Here is a 25,715-nt window from a genome sequence, read left to right on the forward strand (position 1 = left end):
TTCAGGACGAACAATGCAGATTTCATCCTGGCCGCAAAACAGTGGATCAGTTTTTCCACTCTTGCAGGACTGCTGAAGGAGTCATGTGTTTTGTAGACTTGGAGAAGGCTTATGACCATGTCCCCCGAGGGATCCTGTGGGGGTGCTACGGGAGTATGGGGTACTGGGGCTGCTGATGCGAGCCATCTGGTCCTTGTACAATCAAAGCAAGAGCTGTGTTCACATTCTCGGGACAAACACGTGTCTGGTGGGTGTTGGATTTTGCCAAGGTTGTCCCTTGTCTCCAGTCCTGTTTGCCAGCCAAGGTGAGGAGTGTGTCCGGTTTGGGGACCTCAGAATCGGGTCTCTGCTTTTTGCAGATGACGTGGTTCCGTCCGGCTTCATCAGAGCGTGACCTTCAGCACGGGCTGGGGCAGTTTGCAACCAAATGTGAAATGGCAGGGGATGAGGGTCAGCACCTCCAATTTTGAGGCCATGGTTCTCAGCCAGAAAACGGGGCATGATCTTTCCTGCTGGGTGAGGGGAAAGATGCTGCCTCAAGCGAAGGAGTTTAAGTATCTCAGGGTCTTGTTCAGGTGAGGGGAGGATGGAGCTTGAGACTGACAGGCGGATTGGTGTGGCGTCAGAAGTGATGTGGTCACTGTACCGGACCGTTGCAGTGAAGAGGGAGCTGAGTTGGAAGGCAAAGCTCTCAATTTACCAGTCGATCTATAGCTCGAGTAGAGCCCCTACTCCTTCGCGTCAAAAGGAGCCAGTTGAAGTGGTTTGGACATCTGGTTAGGATGTCTCCTGGGAGGCATGTTAAAGGCCCCTTCCTTAGTCTTCTGTTTATCATACCTTCTACTGTTGATCAAGGACACTGTTGTTATGTCACACCTTACAATGTTACATGTTACAACATTTCCTGATGTACTAAAATGTCTCTCTATACTTGCAGGTATACTAAGGTACTTCCTGGTTAGTTTGTTCAGCTGTGGGAAGCTGGTCTGGTGGGAGTTTCCACCAAGCCAGAGGGTCTGCCTCACTGTCTATGACAGGGAACAGCAAGTAGCTGTTTGGCTTCCACAGCTTGTGCCAGTTTCAGGGAAGATGAGTTAGGGGCTGGGACCGTCTTAAAGAAACTGCCCAGTGATTTCTTTGCCTTCTTCACAGTGGCACTGGGTGGATCTACGCTTTGGGTCAGTGGGGGCTTCTCTCCTAGAACAGAGAGAAGAATACAGTGGGGAAAAATATATTATTCATTTTGCACTACATATTCATATACATCATGTTCCATTCAAGAGCATGCAATGTGATTTAAGTAAAGTACTGTGCAAGCGTTTTAGGCACTTGAGATGTTTTTACTTGTATCCTTTATCACTACCATCAGGGAGGTGTCTGATCAGTCCCATATTAAATCTGCAGCAGGACAATGAGTCTAAACACATAGTCCGCATCATAAAAAACTGTCTTCAGAGAGCAGAAGAACAAAGAATCCTGCAGTAGATGGTCTGACCCCCACAGAGCCCTGATCTAAACATCACAGAGTCAGTCTGGGATTACAAGAACTGAGGCAACTTCTCCAAGATGCTGGAACTAGGTGTACTGAGGAGAAGAGGGGCTGTTTAAAGGAAAAGCAGGGGGGTATAAAATCTGGGATTTAGGTTTTTTCTGTTTGCTGCACTGTGCATGAGGTCAGCTGATAAATAAAAATTTATCATGGCATTATCCTCACTTTAGCACCTAAAACTTCCATAGTACTGTATGTGAAAGATTTTATCACCAGCCTTTGTGTCAAATACGCATTATAACCTTCTGTGCTGCTGCTGTGCATTTCTGACATCACCTTGGTCTTGATGTCTGAGACCTTTTCACTGCTGATGTGGCGGACTTTGAATCTTGGATCCATGAAGCATGTCATGTCCAGAAGTTCCTGGGTTAATGGGTTGTCATATTTAGTGTTCAAGTAGTCCAAGATTTTCATCTTGATGGACTGTTAAACCACTGTTTTCTTCCTTCTCTGCAAGAACTAATGTCTTCATTAGATGAAGGACTGGTTTTACATATGAAACACTCACATAACTCTCACCTAAAAGAGCATCTGTAAATTCTTGCAGGGGCTGTAATGCCTGGTTTACAGAATAAGTATGTTCAGGTCCTGCCATGAGGGAACTAAATGCCTTGATCTGTCTGTTGAGAGGATGTCAGATAAAGTCTGCTGCTGCTCCAGGACTCTGTCAGTCATCTTTTGCCTGGAACCCCACCTGGTTGGGCATTCTGTGATGAGTGAGTGCTCCGGGAGGTTGTGGTCCTGCTGTGCTTTTTTCAGTCCCACCTTCTCTCTCCAGCTATGGGACAAGTGTCCCACTAATTTCCTGCAAAGCCCAGCAGCTCGAGTACTGCAGGCATCATGTTTGACAGCATTTTCTGGGGAGTGGGAAGAGGACAAGAACAAATGTTTATGATTTAAACCATACCAGTAAAAAAAATTACAACTGCAATATATACCATGGTTTCACAACTATAATAATTTAAGATTAACAACAGAACTACCACAGCATTTGAGACAAACTACAATCACCACAATTACCATTTAGTAGCCTAACGTGTGTGTTCATGAGCTTAAAAACATTAGAATATAAAGCAATATGCTATACAATAAGTTTCTGCTGTTCATTTTTCATCTGTCTCATTTTGCTCTTTATGCAACCCTACACTATTGGTTTAATAAAATTCATCCCTTGTGTGTATTCCGTATTGTAGCTTCTCCTCTCCCTTCTCTCCCATCTTTCTTTCTTATCCTCTCACAAATGAAACAAATTAATGTGGGATTAGGTGACAAAACGGGCATATTGTCTTCTATTAGTGTTACCTTACATTATCTTCTATTATGTCATAATTAGATAATTCATAATTAGACTTATTACAAAACAATAAGACTAAAACATAGGTAACTGTTAAAGTGACAAGCAGCTCAATTTAGTCCCCCAGCCATTTAAACACTTACCGATGGCCAGATGGAGCCTGTGGCCAAAACACTGAAGCTTGACCCAGTTGTTGATTTCGGTGGCCTTCACAATGTTGGTGCCATTGTCTGTTGTTAACGTAATCCAAGAGCTATATTTTCACTGGTGTGTGATTCTGGGAAATACACAGTTTCTAGACTGTATTAGATAGATTGTATTTTCAGTTTGAAGTCTTCAGTAAGGAAATGTACGGTGAAACTCATGTACGGTTCTGTCGTGCGACAAGACCAATGGTCTGTAGTACTTATGTAGTGCTCAACTTGACTCAGTTTGCACATAACCGTATTCCGACGTGTTGTACATTTGTAGTATGGCAACCTGGGAAAAATAATCTGGTACCTTCGGTCCAGTTTGCTTATCAGACTCACAAAGCCCCCTCTGCTCACTATATTTGTTGGCACCATGTCCTTAGCCAAATAATGTGCAATGGCCTCTCTCATTTCTTTGTGGCACTTTGATGTTGTCTTGTAAGGAGTCAAGGAGTTTTCTTGCTCTTTGACATGACACTAGCAGTTTTGCTTTTGCTAACGCTACACTGGAACTCTTTGTATAAATCTCTGTGGTTGTGTTGTATGGTGGCGTTTTTTTTGTTTTTGTCTGACAGGTTGCCACAGACACAAAGAAAACTTCCAAAAGGATAATAAACTAACCAACCAACCAACAATCACTTGTCAATCCTCTGCTATCCTGTGTTACTGCTAATGTGGATTTACTGCTGGCCAGGAAAGGATGGGAAAAGAGGAAGGGGTTGGTTTGCAAGTCATTTCTTTGTGGTAGCAACTGTCTCAGCCACAAAGTCTATGTGAAATTGCCAAAATTTAAGATGTGTTACTTGATTTCTCTGCTCTGCTGTCCACTGTGTATGTTGTTTATTCAAGTGATAAGATGAGAGCCAACTTTAAAAATGCTTTATTATTTTTTTCTGTATGTTTTTGGGTCACTAACTACTCCTGCATACTTTGTGCTTCAGAAACCATTCAGATATCAAATTCTTCTCATATCTGCTCGTATTCAACTTTTCTCCCTGCTATTTATGGGTAATTTTACATTTTTTTTTTGTTTTCAATTAAAAAAAAAGAATGGGACCCTATGGGAGCATGCAGCCACATACTCCAGTGTGTCACATGACCACCTAGAGTGGGTAGCTCTTCACAGCTTTTCAGTTCTTTTAACTCACCATATCTCCCACTGAAAATACTAACATCTCAACAAAAAAGCTTTATTTTTAAATCTGTGTACTGGGGAGATCTATATATATACATGTTCATTTTTGATATTTGCAGTGTGGGCTTCAGTAGCTCACCAAGTTGAGTGGGTGCCCCCTGATCAGAAGGTTGGCAGTTCGATGCCAGGCTCCTCCAGTCAATAAAGAAACAAAAAGTTTTACTTTTTACTAAATATACCATTTCTTTTTTCTTTTTCTGCAATTTTGCTATTCTGCATTTTTCAGCATTGCTTAAGCAATCCATTCAGCTATCAGCATTCACACTGTATTTTCTATAGGAAATGCATTTTCTAGTCTACAACTGTAACCAACATTTATTTTTTTATTTATCAACTGTTATGGATGTGTTTTCTAATATAAAAACAAAAATAAATGCAAGGTCAAAAGCTTTGAGATGTTCTACCTGCAACCCAATACTCCCTGAACTGAAACACTAACACGTGACCAGCTGTGTCAGGTTGTGCATGACAGATAAATCAAGAACAATGCCAAGTGAAGGGCCTTATAGAAAAATCTCCACCAACTCTTATCACACAAATAAAATGTGCCAAATCCACCTGATGCATACTATCCCACATACATACCTGATAGTCCACCAGGAGCTCAGGTCCTTTAAAGTAGCGAGAAGCAACTCTGACATTGTACTCCTGACCTGGGTGGTAAAACTCAGCCAGACCCCAGTCAATAAGGCGCAACTACAGACAAAAGAAATGAACCAGTTAGACAGCGCATGTGTTCAAGAGAGCAAACTAAATAAACATTTACGGATTTGTCACATTTTACTGATTTAATGAGTCCAATCACAGAATGAGGAAAAAGAACCTAGGTAGTAGGCAGTAATGATCAAACTTTCTTAATAGTAAAATATAATAACTCTGATATTATGATTCTTTGTTCTGGCAAAGGGTGCACAAACAGTGATCATGTTTATCACTCACCTTGCGGTGTTCATGATCGATCATTACGTTATGTGGCTTCACATCTCTATGCATGATTCCCATGCTATGGCAGTAGTCAAGGGCCTACAGAAAGGAGCAAAGGGACTTTACGCAATGGTCAAAAAGTTTTTCCTCATAGTAATTCCACAACAGCAACAGGTTACAAAAAGATGCCACCTACACGCAGTGTTGACAGGCATACCAGAGACTTGGTATTGTATGAGAACCTCAGCATGTACAACATCCAAGAAAAGAAAAGAAAAAAAGTCAAAGAAAAACAAGCTTCTTTCAAAAGCATTAGCAGTCTTGTTTAAAGACTTCATGCTTTCCCAGCCTCAGCATGTTTAGAGGTTACAAATTATGAGCTGAGAGGCAGGTGAAGGACTTGCCTTGAGGATCTCACACATGTAGAACCGGATGTCATAGTCTGTCAGGGTTTGGTACAGTTGCTGTAAATCAAAACAAGCTCATTAGTCTCTCTATGGTTAAGTCCTACAGAAAACAGATGGCACACATTCATGAACAGTCAAACATCACTCACATCAACTGGTAGGACTGTGCCAGTGACTGAGGATAGAACCAGAAGATGGCTAACTTTCTGGCACAGAAGACATTTCACTGGACTTATATTTTCCTCCATCACATACACAAACATGAACAGGAAAACACAGTATGCCAAGAAAAGAGGTTTCCAATATCTTACACAATAAAGTTTTATAGATGAGAGAAATAATTTAGGTCCTACCTTGAAGTCTGTGTTGTTGACATGTTCAAAGACTAAAGCGGGTGTCCGCGACTGCAAAATATTCAAGTTGTATATTTAATACATTGCATAATACATTCTAGTCTTATAGAAGATGATTAGGCAAATATGAAAAAACTGAAATAAATATTTTTAGAATGACAATCTGCGAATTGTAAGTCAGAAATCTAAAAATAAATAAATAAATCTTTCACATGTGGCCCTAATCCTCTTCCTTACGGTCTAAACCAACAATATCTCCTAGTAAGTGCTGTTAAATAATTCAGTTTGACTGAAACAGCAAAACGGTTTGTATGTAATTAATGTAAGGCAGTAATGAAAACTGTTTGATTTTTGATTACAGTAGTTCACAATGAGATTTCTGCATCTAGTAACAGGTATTTTGGCTCACTCTTCCTAAGCAAACTGCTCTAGCTTTTTTTATGTTTTTCTTTCAATAATGGAGTTTTCCATTATCCTTTTGATCAGCATGGGGCTGCTTTTCTTCTTGCAGCCACATCCTAGGAGGCTAACTACAGTCCCATGGACCATATATTTTTCAATAATGTTTGCAACAGAAGTCAAATGATCAAGCTGCTTAGAAATGGTCTTACATATGGTTATCTACAATTTTCTTTCTGAGCTCCTTAGACAACTCTCTCCTTTGCTTTCTCTGGTCCATGGTCAGTGTGGTGCACACAATGATACCAAACTACGCAATGGCATGTTTTCTCTCTTTTAACAGGCTGATTGGCTAATAAAAAGATTGAAGACACCTGTGGCACTAATTTAGGTTAAACAATTAGTTTGAAACTTAATTACAATGCAATGATTTATAATCTTTTTTTAGGGTTACCAACAAATCTGTGACTCTGTGAATCTGTTTAAGCATATCTTGGTAAAATAAACAAATAATATCTTTTCAGTTTTTTTTTCAACCAGTTTTCTCTATAGCATTCTATAGGCAGGCAGGTATACATGAGACTATTACTTTTTATTTAATCACTTTTTAGGAGGAATGAAGCATTGTTTCAAAAAGCTGTAAGGGGACCAACAAATTTGTCCACATCTGTCAGCAGGGAAACTCTGCCAGCATGGACCATTAGGTCATACTGACTGTCACTAGAAAATCTAATTTCAGCAATTCCAGTTTCTCTTCTTTTGATCTCACAAACAACAGGCACTTTACTAATGATGAGATGAAATATAGCCATTCAGAACTTCCATATTTCTTTAGTTTGAATTAAAATTTAGGTTGACAGCCACTTAAAAACACAGGCTTTAGTAGTTGGATCTAATGTTGGGTTAATCTTAGTGCTCAGTGCTAAGTCTTGTTTTTTTTTTTTTTGTTTTTTTTTACCATTTATGTAATTCATGTAATTAGCACAACTAGTCAATTATATTTTGACACTGAGTGTTTTATGAGACCCATCTGAAAACTGCTGAACATTCATGAGTCTCTGACCACATCCACAAATGATAACTTGCTAACAGTGTGAACTGGAGCTGCCACCAGCCAACTTTCACTAGTTACATTAGTTGTTAAATGTTTATACGCTATTAATATACATCTAGAATCACATATGGTCCAGGGCCCAAGTAATGTCTTAATACGTTTGTCTATGTAACAAAAGATGGACAGTATCTAATTTACAATGATGTAGATGAAGACAGAAATTATGTATTTAGTTGTGATTTATCAATACGTGACTTTCTACAGGATAATAGTTTGAGGATTTTCAGTCAGGATTTAGAATGCATCATAGCACTAGACGGCACTTGTGAAAGTTACAAACCTCCTAATCACAGCAGACAACGGGCTTGTCTCTGTACTTGTCCTGTTAGATCTCAGTGCTGCTTTTGATACGACTAACCATCACATTGTTTTACAGAGACTGGTGCAATTTATTGGCATTAAAGGAACCACATTAAACTGGTTTAAGTCCTATCTATCTGATAGCTTTCAGTTTGTACATGTTAATCACAATTCCGCCATGTACACAAAGGTTCCCCATGGAGCTCCACAAGGGTCCGTGCTTGGAGCAGTTCTATTCACCCTGTATATGCTTCCTCTGGGCAAAATTATCAGGAATCACTCAATAAACTTCCATTGTTTTGCTGATGATACACAACTATATTTATCAATGAAACCAATCAGTTAGCCAAACTTCAGGCATACCTTAGAGACATTAAGACTTGGATGACTAGCAACTTTCTACTACTGAACTGAAACAACACCGAAGTTACCATACTTGGCCCCGAACACCTCAGAAATACATTTTCCAATGACGTAGTTACATTAGATGGCATTGCCCTGGCCTCCAGCTGCACTGTAAAGAACCTTGGAGTCATCTTTGATTGGGATATATCCTTTAACTCCCACATAAAACTACCAGGACTGCCTTCTTTCACCTGCGTAATATTGCCAAAATCAGACATTTTCTGCCTCAAAAGGATGCTGAATAACTCGTCCATGCATTTGTTGCTTCCTGGCTGGACTATTGTAATTCATTATTATCAGGCTACCCCAACAAGTCTCTAAAGACTCTGCAGTTGTCTGCAGCACGTTTATTGACACGAACTAGAAGCAGAGACCATATTTCTCCTGTGTTAGCCTCTCTACATTGGCTCCCGGTCAAATCCAGAATAGAATTCAAAATCCTCCTCCTCACCCGCAAAGCCCTTAATGGTCAGGCTCCATCCTATCTTAAAGACCTCATAATTCCCCACAATCCCACCAGAACATTGCACTCCCAGACTCCTGGTTTACTGGTAGTTTCCAGAGTTTCCAGGAGTAGAATGGGAGGCAGGGTCTTCAGCTATCAAGCCCCTCTACTGTGGAACCTTCTCCCAGTCTGGGTCTGGGAGGCAGGCACCCTCCATACCTTTAAGAGTAGGCTTAAAACTTTCCTTTTTGATAAAGCTTATAGTTAGGGTTGGCTCAGGCTCGCTTGAACCATCCCTTAGTTACACTGCTATAGGCCTAGACTGCCAGGGGATTTCCCAAGATGCAACCTTTCTGCAGGTATTTTTGCCTCGGGAGCTGTAGAGTCTGATTTGTGATGACAGGCCTCCTGCTCCTCCTACAACCCCACTCAACACCTGCTATTATAATTAGTGCTGCTTCTAGTATTACCGTTATTTGTAATCACTACTTTAACTGTCATTACTATTGTATTACTAATACCAATTTATATGTTTATATGGAATCTGCATTATGTTCTCCTGTCCCTATTCTCTACCGCCCCCCACCTCACCCCCTTCCCCCACTCTCTTTCTTTCTCAACTCAACCGGTCGAGGCAGATGGCCGCCCACCCTGAGGCTGGTTGTGCCTCTTAAAAGGAAGTTTTTCCTTGCCACTGTTGCCTAGTGCTTGCTCATGGTGGGATCTGTTGGGTTTCTCTCTGTAATTACAATAATCTAAAGATACGGTCTAGACCAGAATTGAATTGAATTGAACAGCATGTCAGCAATTTATCCTCTATTAGCTGGCTAATACGGGTGCAACAATACATCGATTCAATGATCAACGATCCAATAGCATCAATCTAAAATGAGAATGTCGATCAGACACCATACATATCGTAGGGTCCCTCAGTAAGCAAGCATTAAGATGTCAGCTGGTTTTGACACAACTTTTATTAAGTACAATAACACAGACTGCTGTGGGCTACTCTGTTGCCAAAGCCGACAAAAATAACAAAAACCCAGAACTTTTTCTCTGTGATAGCCACTACCTACATCAACTTACTTTCAGCCCCTCTTTCTGTGGCAAGACCATCTCCATAGAGACCACATGGCAGACAGGGTTCACCATGTCTAAGCTGGAGACATGTTCATTAACCCTGGAGTAACAGTACTTCAACTTGAACAGCGTTTCTTTGTTAACCCAACACCAACATAACGCATAACATCATAGTCTGTAGGGATGCTCTGATACCACTTTTTTTCAAACCGATACAATACCGATACTTGGATCTGAGTACGGATACAAGTACTTATTAACGCCATTACACTCATATACTTGAAAACGTGTTTTATTTTCATCAGATATTGTTTCATTCACTGGCTGTAAGAAATTGCTGTGACTGACATTTGAACATTCCATTAAATATAGCACTGCCACACATTATACTCAAATAGAAGTACTGTTTAAGTACTGTTATTGATATTTTAGCATTCAACTGCATCTTTTTTTTTAACAAACAGGCAGGAGTAGGCTAAGGCGGAATGTTTAAAATGTCCAACTATTTTCTACCTGACTGCCACAGCATCAGCCACGCTCCTCTGTGCTAAAAGCCCCTCATTAACAGCCAGCTGGAGGCAGGCTCGGGAGTCCAGCGTCACTCATGGCTTTGATCATGTTTTTCGCATTATCATGTAGCACAACATGAACAGAACTTTTAGTGACCCCCCATGTCTAAAGCATGTCATCAAACACACCTGCGATGGCTTGGCTGGTGTGTGAACCCCTAAACTGTTTTGCATGCAGGACGATTCTTCGCGGAGTAAAACCCTCGTCAATCTGCTGTGCAGTTAAACTGGTGAGGGACACCGGGCTAACGCTGCTCGTCCAGTGGTGAAGCTGAAGGCTGAAATGTCTTGCAACAGGCTGCGGATGTGCCTCTTCACAAAGTCGTGTAGCTTTGGCAACACTGTGTCAGTGATGTGGTGTCAGCTAGGGATCTCATACCTCAGCTCCAGTACGCTGAGAAGACGTCTAAATCCCATATTATCAACAACCAACAATGGCTGGTCATCAAGAGCAATGTATTGGGTCAGAGCCTCTGTTATTTTCACTGCGCGCGGGTTGTCTCTTAACTCTCTTCTCCCTCTTCTCCAGAGTTTGCTGCAAAGTTGGTTGCTGCTGCTCATTAAACTCGGCGTCGTGTTGGTTTTTTAGATGTTTTATCAGATTGCTTGTGTTGAAAGTTCTCGCTTTCGTCCCTCCTCTTGACAGCTTTGCAGAGCATAATTTGCAGTCCGCTTTACTTTTGTCACCATCATCCACTTTGACATGCCTCCACACCGCCGACATTGCTTCTCCGTGCTCTCACTTAGCACCTGGCCGCCCAAGTGAACGTCACGCTGCCGTAAAGTGGTATCGGAACACTTTTACGAGTACGAGTATGAGTACAGGAACAGGGTATATTAGTCTGTCACAATATAATGGTAAGAATCGCACACACCACTAAAGAAAGTGTGAGTGACGCCTCAGCAAACAATTAGGAAAAAAGTCAGTGAAGATACTGTCTCACCTCTGGTGAAAAAGAAAAAAAAAAAATCAACAGTCTGGATTTTGGAGAAAGGACGGATCTAATGAGAAGTTGCATTCTGTATCACTAAGAGATAAAATACTTGGGTTTACACAATATTGTGTTGTAATGTAAACAAATAGGAATTTAATGTATAATAATTTTATTAAAAGAGAAGACTGTTTTCATTTAAATGTCTGGTTTAAGCTTAGGAATAAAAACGTCAAATTATATTTTAGTTGCTGTTTGTGATTTGATATGAATGGAAGTAATTGTGTTAAATCAGCAGATGATATCGTCTTCTATCGATCACTGGCTCCTGAATCAAATCGAATCGAAATCATATTGTAGCAGACTTTGTGATATTGACAAACATCAAATCATTGTCCATTGAATCAATATAATATTGTATCATGATGAAACTTGTGATTTACACCCCCACTGGCTAATCAACAAATTGTAACATCAAACACTCCATAGACTGTCTAATGTGGAGACAAGTGTCTCCTTTTCATTTTATCACCTCTGTGTTGTTGTTTCCTAGTGTGTCAAAACTGCACTGCTGGTGTTTTTTCTTAATTTACCTTGGCTCTAATGCCTAGTACACTAGTATCGCCTAGTTTTCACTCCTGACATGCGGTGGAAATGCACAGATACAGAAACCAGACTTTTTGTTATTTATAAGGTGTGGTCCATCATGTGTATAAATATACATTTTCCAACCGCTTCAGTGTCAAAATTACTGTTACTGGTATTGCACCCATAGACATTGATGCAAAATCATGTTTGTTTTGGCTTATAACCCAAGAACAGTGTGACCTAGAGGAAAAATTCTTTCCTCATGTTGATCTCTAATTAATCTGAATCTTCTAGACATTTCACAGTCCAAGTCAAAATTCAAAAATCCCTCCCCGCCAAGAAAAAAAAATCACCTGCACATCCTGCAGAGCTAATATCTTTTCAATACATCAACTGATGTGTGACAAAAGCTTGACTCTGCACCCCATGGTAAATTCACATCTGTCACTCTGTTTGCAAAACATGCATAGTCAGTTATCATCTATGTCTCCACAAGTCCTCTTTCAAATGCTACCAAAACAGCCACATTCTTTGGATTCTTTGGATAATGAGATGTCACATGTTTCAAATACTGGTAGACTATAATTGGTAGTGTATGGACATCTATTTTTTTCGCTGAACAGTTTGACAAAACACAAAAATTTGCAAAGCTGCTACAGCCCTATTGGTTTCGTTTGAGTTATATTCCATCAAGCTTAGAACTCTCAGATTTATCAGTTGGCTTCCACCCCAGGTCAAATTGCTGTGATTGCTGGGTAATTTGTAGCTGTATTACGTTGCTAGACTAGCAAGCGTGTTCATGACATTTGCTATGACCATGACCAAAGAGTCAAGTGTTTTTGCAAATCAATATACTTACTACAGGGTCTTTTACAATATCAACAAGGGAGATTATGTTAGGACCTCCACGTAGGTTCTCCAAAATCTTAATCTCACGCTTGATTTTCTTTTTCTTCACAGGCTAAAAGCAAAAGAATGAGAAAGTTTCTCAGATGGCATTGAGGATTAAGTCTGATCATTCAATCAGAGCTGATGACTCAATCTAGACCGCTGTCTATGAATAGATTTACCTTCAGTATCTTCACCACTACTTTCTCATTATTGGTGATGTTGATTGCCTCAAAGACTTCACTGTACTTGCCACGCCCTAGCTTCCGCACCAATTGAAAATCATCCTGGTTTCTGTGGAGGAAAAATTACAACCAAAGATCAGCTGGGCTGAAAAATTGCCAACCAGCATGTGGAAAGTGTTGTGTGAGGGTCAACAAAGTATTTACCCCCATTCAACCACATGGGACTCATAGTCCCAGTACTCCCTGGGCCGATGAGTGTTGACCTCTGTGTACACTCGGGCCCGGCTTGGCACAGGTCCTGACATGTCTGACAGCTTGGCAAAGATGGTGGGAAGATCTTATTGCAGTAGAGGACAGCTGGGGTGCAGGGAGGATGGGTGGGAGAGAGGAAGAGGAGGGATGGTAGGGAACAGAGGCAGTTGATCCCAACAGGGCAAGGGGTTTGGGGGAGGGGGGAGGGGGGTTTGTGGGAAGCCGGGTGAGCAGCCGCCAGGGGCACGGTAGAATAGCTACTTGGGAGATAAAAGTAAAGATTAGAGAGACTGAATTCCTGATTCATATTGTTACATCACAGTGTTGCATAGGAGTGTAACAATACATTGACATCAATTCAGTGATCAACTATACAAAAGCATCAATCCAAAATGACACTGATCAGTCATCATACATATTGTAACGTCCCTCACCAAACAAGTGCGGAGACGTCAGCTGGTTTCATCATTTCTTTCATCAACTTTTATTAAGGGCAATAACACAGGCGACTGTGGGCCAAAGCCAATGCTGACAAAAATAACAAAAAACCCAAACTACCTACATGAACTCACTTTCAGCCCCTTTTTCTATGGAAAGACCCAAAGACTGTCTCCATGCCTGGCTCCCAGCCAATTACAGGCACCTGACATGACAGACAGGCTTCACTGTGTCTAAAATGGCAACACCTGGCAAGCAGCTAGAAATAAAATAAGTGGAGATTGTCTCTCCTCTGGTGAATAAATCAGCCGTCTGGAAACGTTTTGGATTATGGAGAAAGGATGGGTCTACTGACTAGTCACATGCTGTGTGTAAGCCATGCCATGATTTTTATGTTCTTTCAGTTTTCTTTTAAAGAATGCAAAAAATTTAAAGCTCAATATGCCAGAATGTGGCACAGGAAATCCAGTAGATTGTTTTTCATTTAAATGTGTGGTTGAGCTCAGGAATAAAAATATCAAATTATATTTTAGTTACGTTTTAGGTATGTTAAAGTTTGATTTGATATGTGTTAAATCAGCATATGATGTTGTCTCATATCAATTGCTGGCTCCTGAATTGAATCAAAATCGTATCATAGCAGACTTTGTGATTTAACACAGAATTGTTGTCTACTGAACTGATAATATTGTATTGTGATTAGGGATAGACCGATTGTCAGGCAGGCCGATTATTGGCACCGATATTCTGCATTTTGACGCATATCGGCATCAGCCTTTTTTAAAAATCCGATGGGCGATAAGAGATCAATTTAAAACTGGGTTATTTTGGCTCTGATGCAGCCGTGCCACTCTGTCTGCAGTCACTATTCTGTCTCCAGCATTGTCCCACCCACAGCACCATCTGATTGGTTACACGCAGAACCACGGCACAGGTAACAGTCAATCAACAGTGAAAGCTGTGCATGCACAGTGCTCACACACACTGCGGAAAGGAGAAAAAGTTTGAACTCAAAACAAAGATAAGTGAAAGATAAAATAACATTTCAGTTATATTGGAATTTTTTAAACTTCATTTACTGTAGAAAACTTTAGGGAGCTATTTATTTGTTTAAGTTTTCATTTAACTTTTTAAGACATGCTGCTGAGCCTGGGAGCTTCCTGCACTTTTTGTTAGAATTTTAAAACAAAGATGTCTATTGTCTAAGATAAAAAAAAAAAAACCTTTAACATGTTGCACCTCTGAAAAGCTGTTTAATAAACACATGCTTAAAGGCATTTAAACAAAGTTAAGTGTTGGAGTTTATATTATTCAAAATTTTGACGCCAATATTTTCACGTATACTGCAAATGAATATCGGCTATCAGCCTCCTTGACTACTAATAATCGGCCCTGAAAAGAAAAAAAAACAAAAACATATCGGTCTATCTCTAATTATGATGAAACTTATGATTTACACGGGTAGTGTTGCAGTACCTTCATGACTGTATGCAGTGTCTCCATCCATAAATTATCATGATATGAAATAAAGGAAAAAAATATCCCATCTCCAACTGAATTTTCATTTTACACTCAGTTTTAAACCTCAGCACTGACAGTCTTACTGGAGTAGGAACGGATGAGTTTTATAATAACTCATTCAAACAGCCAAATCTATTCTTTGTCACACTACTGCTGGCCAACCATCAGAGCAACACTTAAACATCTCAGACAAAGGTCAAGAACAGCACTTAATTGAAAAACTCTTGAAATTATAATAATTCTGGTCTGTTTTAAAATGCTTCCTGAAGCCTTATTATGTTGCTAGGTTAGCAAATATGGCTGAACGATTTATTGAATTTTTACAAAAATTGCAATTTGAACTAATATGATTAGCAAACCACAAAGGCTGGCCAGTTACCAGTTTCAAAGTAGGAGAAAAGTGACCGCAAATGACAACAAAACTCTCACACTGAGCTGAATTTAAACATTCAGCGCACATTCAGGGGATGACATTAAGCTATGTCTGGCTTTTCAAGATCACTGGCCAGCAGTTGCAGGAGTAACTGGCAAGAAGAAGCTGTACCATCAAGAAATTTAATGTAAAGCAGGTTTTAGACATTCTATTTGATGAAGACGAAGACACTAGACATGACAGTGATTTTATTAGGGAAAATTATTATTGCTTACTACTACTTGCAGGCACGCTCAAAATAGGGAGGGAAAGTTGTCTGGCTGTAATGAACTAGCATGAGTAGAGCAGATACAGATGTTGAGGTCTGTCAGTCTGTGTTTATCGGTGTCTCTATCTGGTAATGTGAAAGTAATGATAGGTTCAATGTGCGAGCAAAAGAGATAAAAAGTTGTTTGATTGTAATGAACTAGCATGGGTAGAGCTAGCAAATGTTGCGGAATGTGTTTTTGTCTTTATAGAGCTATGTAAAAATACTCAACCGAAAATAGATGTAAATGCTGATATAAGTAAAGCTAAAAATGTTATTATGAACTGAAAGAAAAGAGAATTACACATATTATTTTTATTATTATTATTTTGCCTCTTCCAAGACTAGTGGATTACTGGAGGCAACATTCTGTTTTTATTGTTTCCTTTCCCCGCACTGCAATGACGAGAGACAGGTTCTTGGTCATTCGGTACCACCATAGGACCGGGGAAGGCCATCTAGTATGGCCACAAAAGGACACAGGCGCTCTGCAAATTGTGGCAAATGTGCCAACTGGAAATATAGTCACCATGATGTTGTGTTATGCCTAGTGGCACACAGAAACTACTTTGCAGACTGGCATGACAAGAAGGGCCCTGGAGTAGTGCAGCATGCTGTAGAACCATAATCACAAACAGTGGTGTGCAAATAACTATAAATTTGTAAATAGTTATAGTTTACTGCTCTGCAGTAACGTTGTTCCTCCTTCAGACCTACAGATTAGACAAGATTAGTGTTTATTTTTGTGCCTGCTTGACAGGCAGACACACATACACAGATGATGCTGTTGTTGGAGTGGAAGGTGGGCCAGATGACACAGTGAGGCTTGCAGAGGGTAGTGGGGCAAATTGGGCAGTCTTATCATCTAAGCTAAAGACATAAAACTGGTTTTGTTTTGTTCTTTTCATTTCATTCAGTTCATAGTTGCATTTTCATAATTTCTTTTATGAGGACTAATATAAATTTTAAATTACTTTGACATGAAGACAGACAAGCACATACAGAATGACCTCAACATTTGCTAGAGTCATCATAACATATTTTATTATTGTTGTTATATAATTGTTGACTAATTGCACATTTGCTCTTAGCTGCTGATGTGAAGTATATTGTGGGTTTATTACCAGGTCTGTAGTGATAAAGTGTACTTCCCGCTGTCAGACATGGACAAGTAATGATTCATTGGATGACTATGGAGTTATTCAACAAAACAAGTTTTCACTGGATGTTTTTTTTTATGTCAAATATGGTATCCTCACACAGAGGTAATAAATGATGATGACTTTACAGAGCACCAGAAAAAAAGGCTCCACTGAATACGATGTATAACGCTTGATACTAAACTCCATAAATAAGTACACTCCTTTCAGCTGTGATCCTCAAATACTATGCATGCGTCAGTCATAAATGTGGAATAACATGGTTTTCATGCAGTATTCTCTGTCAACAAAACTACAAGCAACTATATGAAACAGACAAAGAAGCTCCATTAAAAATCCTACAACCTTCAGACACAAGGTGGCTAGCTGTCAGCAGTCATCAGCCAATATGAAAAGACCAAACTGCACTTCCAGGTGGCAAAAGACAAGGAAAGTGAAGTGCAGACATTTTGTTTCAGATACACACAGATGCTCAGCCCATTGTTCAAGAGGTAAACCAAGTGAACAAAATGTTTCAGCAGGAGAACACAAATCAGGTTTTTCCACAAACTCATCAAGTTCTACCTGAGCCTGCATGAGTCATAAAAAGCAGCACAGTGACAGTGGTTGTGGAGAACTCCAGGTGTCCCGCCAAAGTTAACTATGGAACTCAGTTCCAGATAGAGTTAGAGAATACACATCTCCTCACATCAGCAACAGAGAACTTAAAAGAATGTTGCAAAGAATACCTGCTTGAATTTGTGACACAAATGAAGTTACAATACAGGCCAAACGTTTGGAAGCAACTTCAAGTTTCTGTTCACAATGCCTTTCTTAAAAACCAGTATGAGTTCTGATCAGACTTTGCTTTCACTGATATGCACCATTTTCCTCAATTTACCTTTAGCTATTGATGTTACCAGACCATTGCTGATAAATGTTAACAAAAGAAAAGACAGTTTTAGTTTTGGGGTTGAGAAGATTTGCAAGAGGCACAACTTCAGTGCAAAAGTAAAAAAACAAATCAGTTTGCATTATTCACTTTAGCTCCTTGGCTTTTGAGAGTTTGCATACAAAAATCCCAATAAATCTCAACTGTGTTCATATCTCTGACAATCTACCACAGAAATGGCTAGAAAGAAACAGCTGAGTAAAGAAACAAGAGTACAGATTTGTACATTGAGGAAAGAAGGATACACTGAAAGAGAAATTGCAAAACGCCTAATGCTGTCCAACAAAGTTCACTACACTCTGAAGAGACCAGGAGAAATTGAAAGTTATGATGATAGAAAAAGGTCTGGAAGGAAGAGGGTTACTACAAAAGCAGAGGATACATATCATTGTCACCAGTAAGAGAGATCGGCAATCAGCACCGCAAATAAGGGAGGAAATCAACATGACAAGGTCAAAACCCATATCTCTGACAACTGTGAAAAGACGTTTGAGAAAGGCTGGTCTAAAGGGTTGTGTATCTGCAAAAAACCCACTACTTTGTTCACAGAACAAGAGATATGAGTGGGCAAACGCACACAAATATTGGACCTATGATGACTGGAAACAAGACCGACGAAAGCAAGTTTGAACTATTTGGTTCAAATCACAGAGTCTATGTCCACAGACAAACTGGTGAACGTCTTAAAGCACCATGTGTAACACCCACAATAAAGCATGGATGTGGTATGTCATGGTATGGGGATGTTTTGCAGGTGATAGAGTAGGAGATTTGTTTGAAGTAAAGGGTATCATGAAGAAGGAACGGTACCACACCATCCTCCAGCATCACGCAGTTCCATCTGGACTAAGACTTGTGGGTCAAAAGTTTGTTTTGCAGCAAGATAATGACCATAAACATTCTTCCAAGCTCTGTCGGAGTTACCTAGACAGAAAAGATGAGGAAGGTGTTCTTCGAAAGATGGATTGGCCCCCTCAGTGTCCAGACCTGTCTCCAGTTGAGCTTGTGTGGGACAAATTGGATCGATCGGTCAGAAAAGTGCACCCCACGAATCAGCAGTCTTTCATTGATGAACTTAAGAAAGCTTGGAATGCAATTCCTGGCACATACCGTAAAAAAAACCTTGTGGAACGAATGCCTCGTACATGTCATGCTGTTGTTAAAGCCAGAGGAGGTTACTCTGAAAAAAGCCAAGTCTAAGCAAGAAAAACCCAAATACCTGATAATTGCAATAAAAATGTATTCTGATAAGTGACTCTTTATATAATAATCATGTTTATTTTGTTACAAAGTATACCAATGAAAGTATTATCCTTTTTTGTACAAATTTGATCTTGCTTCCAAAATTTTGGCCTGCAGTGTATGTCTGCCACCCAAGTCTACCTTGAGTCCATGTACAGTGCTCAGTGCTTAGAGAAAAACCCTGCTAGCACCTCTGTTATTTCTGCAACTGTACATAGACGGTATTGGAAAGCTTGATCAACAGTGGAGAGTGTCTTTCAAGTGAAAGAACACATTAAACCACAAAATCAAACAGTCCTGCACTGAAGTGAAAAATCATAAGGATGCTGCAGATGACAATGACTTTGCTAAGCTTGGATCGTTTGCTCTCACTTCTGGCATTGCTGTTCAGCAATGCACATTCATGTCATGTCATCCCTGCACCACTGTCACTATCTCTCAGTCACAAACTCGTGACCAACAAAAGTTTATGTTACACTTTGTTCAGCAAAATAAACCTCACAAATGAACACCATTTTTATGATTTTTGAAGCCTAAATATTAAATCACCAGAAATAAAGAGCTAATGTTATATATCTATGAGCAAACTACACTATAGTTGCATGGTGTCAACATCACCACTATGCTTTCAACCTGTAATTTAATTGCGCACGTTTACCTCTTCTACAAAAGGCTTTCCCCTTAGAAAGTTAGTAATAGTTTGCAAGAGCGTGAGTATAAACACAATGAGGCCATGAAGGCAGACTGGTGAGTAGATCAGTTTTCATGTGCAGCATTATAACTCCACAGACCTTATTCATGGCATTTAACCAAAAATCAAAAATCAGATTAGCTCTATAGTGGTGCAGGATCGTAGAAAAAATGCAGAAGTTAGTTTGCATTTTAGCACTACCAGTTCTCCTGACCCTCATTTTTTGAATGGGTTACTGGTTAACTGCCTGACATAAGGGGTATGGTTAACACAAACTCAAGACATTTTATTCAATTTAGATACAATTTATTCTACAACTTTAAATATGTCAGAAAATATGCCACTTGCCATTTTTAAGCTTTCATGGTGTCTTAAAAAAAGGCAGCTGCTAACAAGTAGTTAGATGAGACTACAAAAGTTGCTGTCATCACAAAACCGCATATGAAAAGCAATCTATTATCAAGTCCACCTTTACAATCATGCTGTGTTTATACTTGCACTCTTGCAAACTATTACTACTTTTCTAAGATGAAAGGCTTTTGTAGAAGAGTTCAGCACTAAATTAAATTACAAGTTGGGAGCTTAGTGGTGGTGACGCTGACATCATGCAACTGTGATATACTTTGTTTACAGCCTAACATTAGCTTTTTACTTATGGTGATTGTACTAGGGCTTCAAAAATCACAACTGTGGTGTTCATTTGTGAAGATTATCTTGCTCAACAAAATGTGCAAGTATTGCAAACTTTTGTTGGTGCTGTGACTTATTTTGTGCAATAATTTAAAACCCAGTAAGATAACCCCATGGGCTTTCTGCCAAGGGAACCAGGATGATGCTAACTTCTGGGTTGGCCTACAAAAATATGTCATCCCTGAACCAATCTATTTGGAGTTGTGGTATTAGGCTAGTTTTGATTGGCCAGTGGGCTGGTTTCAGGTTGGTTCCGATTGGCCATTGGACTGGTTTTGTCACACAAACCCAGCAACCTTGCAAACTAGCTACATTTGAGCTGAATAAATGAATTATTTTTTCCTGAGATGAGAGGTGATGTAGAGCAGTTGGCGAGAGGCCTTTGCATTTCCATGTGATAACAATTATACTTATGGAAAGAGAGGGCTACTCACTGTAGCCTACTGGAGCCTAAAATCCTGCTAGCATTTCTATATACTGACAATACTGTGCAAATGTTTTAGGCAGTTTTAGGCACTAATAGTGAGGATGGTGTCAAAAATAACCCTATGATTAATTTTTATTCATCAATTAACCTCATGTGAAGTGCAGTAAACAAAAAAAAATCTAAATCAGATCAGAATTTCTTATTTATTTCTTATTTCTCTATCTATAGATGGTACCTGCAGCTCAATCAGGTTGCACAGGTAGTCCAACTCCTTCAGGGTGGCATATCCATGTGCAGTTGCAAGACGGTGTGCTGTGTCTCCCAGCACAGTCTCAAGAGCATGGAGGAGATACCAGGAGAGCTCCAGCAGGCATTATGTGTCTGTCTGACCCAGATCTAAACTGTCAACCCATTGAGGGCTGGATTCAAAATCACACAAAAGTAAAAAAAAAAAAAACAAAAAAACAAAACAAAACTGAAATTGTAGGCTGATCCAACTTCATCACAGCAACTCATAATGTGACTCCCTACAATGTCTGGGTATGCTGGGATGGTGTCCCAGGAGATGTCCTCCCAGATCTGGGTCAGGGCATTGGTTAGCTCCTGGACAGTCTGTAGTGATACTTGGTGGCATCAGATGCATAGATACATAATGCAAGTATAATTGTCATCACATATTTTATTACTTTTTATTTTCAATGAAATTGGGGGGGGGGAGATGAGACTGCATAGGCCTGTCACCAACTGCTCTAAATCACCTCTCATCTCAGGAAAAAATGCCGTTTATGCGGCCATGTTACTGGATTTGCTACAAATTTGTGTAAAAGCAGGTAGGTCGGGGTTCGGGACGGCCACTGTGTTGTGGGTAGACATGCTGCGTTTCGTATTGCTTTGGGTTGTCTGCCGTCGATGGGTTACAGCCGCAGTCCAAAAACTACCGTTTCTGCTAACAAATGGCGTTTGATATCCCGTGACTATAAGATGGGAAATGGCTAATGGAAATTTATATTTTCAAGAGTTTGGTGGCATAGTATTAAATATTAAATCATCGAAGCGGACGTGCTTCTTCTCCATAGCAAAACGGCTGAGGATTATTGGTATTGTTGTGCCCAAAACAAAACTGATATAAATTAAAGAAACATAATTTAGAGAACAGCAATAGAATCTACAAATGTAAACATATATTAAAATGCGTGACAAAGAAACAACAAACAAATATGAAAAAAACAAAACAGTTTCCGCGCTGCGGAGTCCCGAAAGACAGAAAAAATACGTGGCAAGGACACGAAAGTTATTTCCAATTTAAATACATAAATCTGAAAATGGAAAATTCGTGTCCGTAGGCACGAATCTATAGATTACATTTCGTGACTATTTCATGAACTGCCGTGAGACCGGGTTGGCTAACCACGGTTAATGTTTGTTCTCCCCAGTTTCCACAAATAAAAGAAGTCAGCATTGTCAATACCAGAGAAAATACGGAAATATATTATGTGTAGATGCTTACCCCCTTGATCAATTCGAGGAACAATATACTTCCCAATGAGCTGAGTTTTCTCAGGCCAGTGGTTCTCGACTCCCTCAGTCGCCGGTGTGTCTCAGCCAGAAGGTAATTTCTGCTGTTTTAGAGACAATATGGCTGATCACCGCCACCCACGTCTCCGAGTTTTGTAACGGGGGCCGTGGAGGGACAAGTTACTGCAAAGTCGCGGACCAACTGTAAAACAATGAAATCGTCACTGTCATGTTGTTTTGATCCTGTACACAATGGATGCGTTTTATGTTTTACGTTCTTTACTTACCCGTCACCAAATTAAATTTTTCGGAAGGCTAGAAGGTCCTAAACCTTGAGACAAGTGATCAGTAGAGGAAGAGGTACTGAGATTATGTTCTTATGTAAAAGTATCAACACAAAAAAGTAAATGTCCTGTATTCACACTAAACTACCTACTTAAGTTAAAATACATATTATATTATCAGCTAACACCTTAAAAAAAAAAAAAAGGGAAAGTAGGGTACTCATTGCATACAGCCAATGTAAGTGAAATATTGTATATGGCATTAATAGATTGTTAACACTGATGCAGAGGTGTGTGCACAGCATTTTCTCCAGTGTTGACCAGCTGCTCCAAAGGATGACAAGAAAACAAAAAATTTGTGTAAATTTTTTGGACTTTTCTCTTATCTTTGCTTTTCTCTCTTCAAAATATTGTTCCTTTCCACTCTTCTGTGGAACTGCTAACAACTCATTGAAACCTGAAACTTGACACGGAGCTCAACAGCACACTGCTTTTTGTAAATGGATCAAGCAAAAAAGGTTGGGAATAACTGGTTTAATCTGTAAAATTGCAATGCATTTCACAAGATTATCAAAGGTTTATTTTTCAGTAAAATCTTCTGTAAAGTCTGTAAAGTAACTTAACTAAAGCTGCCAGGTAAATGTAGTGAAGTAAAAAGTTCAATATTTCCCTCTGACTGTGGTAATCTTTAAAGTAGAGTGGCTACAGTCCAGACCTGACACTGCATCAGCAGGAAAGACACCAAGGAGTTTTCTGTCTTTTGAAGAGCAGCAGTACCTGCAGCCTTGGCAGGAGGGTCAGGACCAAGATAATCAGACAGGGAGACCTATAGGCTACTGTATTTATCACAAGGCTACACATGTTGTGCCCATGGCTCAGAAGATACATATTATCCATCTGTCTGTCATAAAATTGTCATTAGATTTATGCTTAACATCAATTGGCTGGGCTACTGAAGGCCTTCAGTTGAACTGCAAAAATTTCAGAAAGCCTACTAAGTAGGTGGCCTGATTTTGAACAAACCCATGGTAATGAATCACCTTGTTACTGAACAGTCATCAGTGAGAACATGGTTAATGTTAGATTCATCATGGTCACCATTCCTGAAGATTTCCAAATCTTTAACAAATCTTAGCTGAGAATAACACTGAAATGTATCTTTTAAATCTGTTATTTTAAAATGAATATCTAAAAAAAAAAGCCTTGCAAAATTAATTTCAGAAATCAATCAGAAAATCCTTATTATGTCCAGAAGGGGGCACCCCAACATTGAAAAAAGCATGCACACCACACTTGCATCTGCTCATCTCCTAGCAACCCACCTGCAGAATATTGCAAATATACATTATTGTCATTTATAACAGTAAACTATAACACATAATGTACCTGCAACACAACATAAAGGGATAATACTTGTAGGAGATGATCAGGCTCTGGGTTTTCAGACTTCTTAGACCTGAGTTAAGAGCTTGGTTTGTGCTATACCTGCCCCCCCCCCCTACATCAATGGCGAGTGTGTGGAGAGGGTCCACACATTCAGGTTCCTGGGAGTCCAGATCTCCGATGACCTCTCCTGGACGCACAACGTCTCAGCAGTCATAAAGAAGGCAGAGCAGCATCTACACTTCCTGAGAGTCCTAGACAACCTAGACAGGAAGCTGCTGCTGGCCTTCTACCACTCATCCATCAAGAGCATACTGACATACTCCACCTGGTATGGAAGTTGCACTGAGGCAGACAGAGCAAGGCTTCAGAGGACAGTCAAAGGAGCACAGAGGATCATTGGCAGCCCTCTCCCCTCCCTGACATACATCTACACCACCCGGTGCCTCAGCAGAGCTCAGAACATCATCAAAGACAGTCCACATCCTGGTTCCCAGCTGTTTGACCTGTTGCCCTCTGGCAGGCGCTACAGGTGCATCAAAGCTAGGACAAATAGACTGAAAAACAGTTTCTTCCCAAGAGCCATCACCACCTTGAATACACAACAACCCCCACCATCAACATAACATAAACCATTGTACTTTTAGTATAATGACAATAAAGGGCATTCATTCATTCATACCTGTCATCTTTAAAATATTTTAAGACATTCTGTATGTTCGCTTACTTTAACATAATATGTGAAAAATTCACTTTTTTGAGAAAACTAAAAAAAATTTGCTGTTTTCTTGCAGAATGCTTTTTGTTAAGGATAACCAATACATAATGCACTGTTTTTGGGCTATCTTACTATATTCTGTGTTAACAATACCAACTAAGTATTAGTGCCTTGCAAAGTGCAGATAGGAGGTTTTCCCCACTTTTCCTGAATCATTTTGTAGATAGGAGCTTTTTGTAACTACAGAAAGCTCCAATCTAAAAAATGTTTTTCTGTTAATACATTGTGGTATACTAAGGTCAGAATTCCTTAAGTGAGAATTTCCTTAAATTTGGTGTCTTTGCTTCCTTGTCCACTGGAAATGAATGTGGCAGAGTTTCCCATAATGTTCAGTGATTGCATAACATATTATTCAAAAAGCTCCAATAAGCTCCAATAATACTGAACAAATTGAACATAGTACTGTTCAAAACCTGAGCTTAGTACTTACAGACTAGCATAAAATCCAACATCAAATGCCTAAGTTTTAACATCAGGTTTGTATACCAACAGGTAAAAATGTATCAATAAATCACCATTAAATCTTTTGTGCTAACTTCTTATCCATTTAGGTACTGTCTCACACTATGGCTCCTTTAAGCAGTGTAGTGAGGTAAACCATCATAGAATGTATGGCAGTCCTGAGGAAGTACAGCCTTCAGAGCTTGTAAGTCATCATATTTTGACTTTTTAATTTTTGGTGTTTCTGCATATCTCCTCCTTACTGAACCAATGTTTTCCTTACACCTCTGAGGCAGAGGAAGAATATCAGATTCACAGTAGTCAAGTTTGTACTCAAGAGACCCGTGTTTGTACCTCAACTGACAGATGTCAGTGACAATTGGATCACTGACCTTACGTCCAGGACGGATTTTGGAATAGTACGTTAGATCATTGTATGTTCTTGAAGAAGTCATGCTTCAGGT

At 39.7% G+C, this 25,715-nt stretch overlaps 1 protein-coding gene and 1 non-coding gene across 6 annotated transcripts in view; both read right to left on the reverse strand.

Annotated features, from left to right (window-relative positions):
- Window positions 1-22,507, reverse strand: part of LOC108886571 (casein kinase II subunit alpha) — a 33,459-nt gene extending 10,952 nt beyond the window's left edge. The window contains exons 1-8 of one of the 5 annotated variants that reach the window (XM_018681507.2): window positions 22,358-22,507; window positions 13,023-13,327; window positions 12,816-12,927; window positions 12,605-12,706; window positions 5,914-5,964; window positions 5,558-5,617; window positions 5,169-5,252; window positions 4,815-4,925 (exon numbers count right to left, since the gene is read on the reverse strand). In XM_018681507.2, coding sequence (XP_018537023.1) covers window positions 4,815-4,925; window positions 5,169-5,252; window positions 5,558-5,617; window positions 5,914-5,964; window positions 12,605-12,706; window positions 12,816-12,927; window positions 13,023-13,123 — 621 coding nt within the window. In that variant the 5' untranslated portion in view covers window positions 13,124-13,327; window positions 22,358-22,507. Of the gene's footprint in view, window positions 1-4,814; window positions 4,926-5,168; window positions 5,253-5,557; window positions 5,618-5,913; window positions 5,965-12,604; window positions 12,707-12,815; window positions 12,928-13,022; window positions 13,331-22,357 lie in introns of all 5 variants that reach the window. The other 4 variants (XM_018681508.2, XM_018681511.2, XM_018681512.2 and 1 more) reach the window with 4 other exon arrangements.
- Window positions 5,722-5,856, reverse strand: LOC127143154 (small nucleolar RNA SNORA57). Its single transcript, XR_007814379.1, has one exon. It is a non-coding gene; the product is annotated as a small nucleolar RNA SNORA57 (small nucleolar RNA).
- Window positions 22,508-25,715: the final 3,208 nt, after the last annotated feature.

Source organism: Lates calcarifer, linkage group LG12 (genome assembly GCF_001640805.2).
Source record: "Lates calcarifer isolate ASB-BC8 linkage group LG12, TLL_Latcal_v3, whole genome shotgun sequence".
Classification (NCBI taxonomy): Eukaryota; Metazoa; Chordata; class Actinopteri; family Centropomidae; genus Lates; species Lates calcarifer.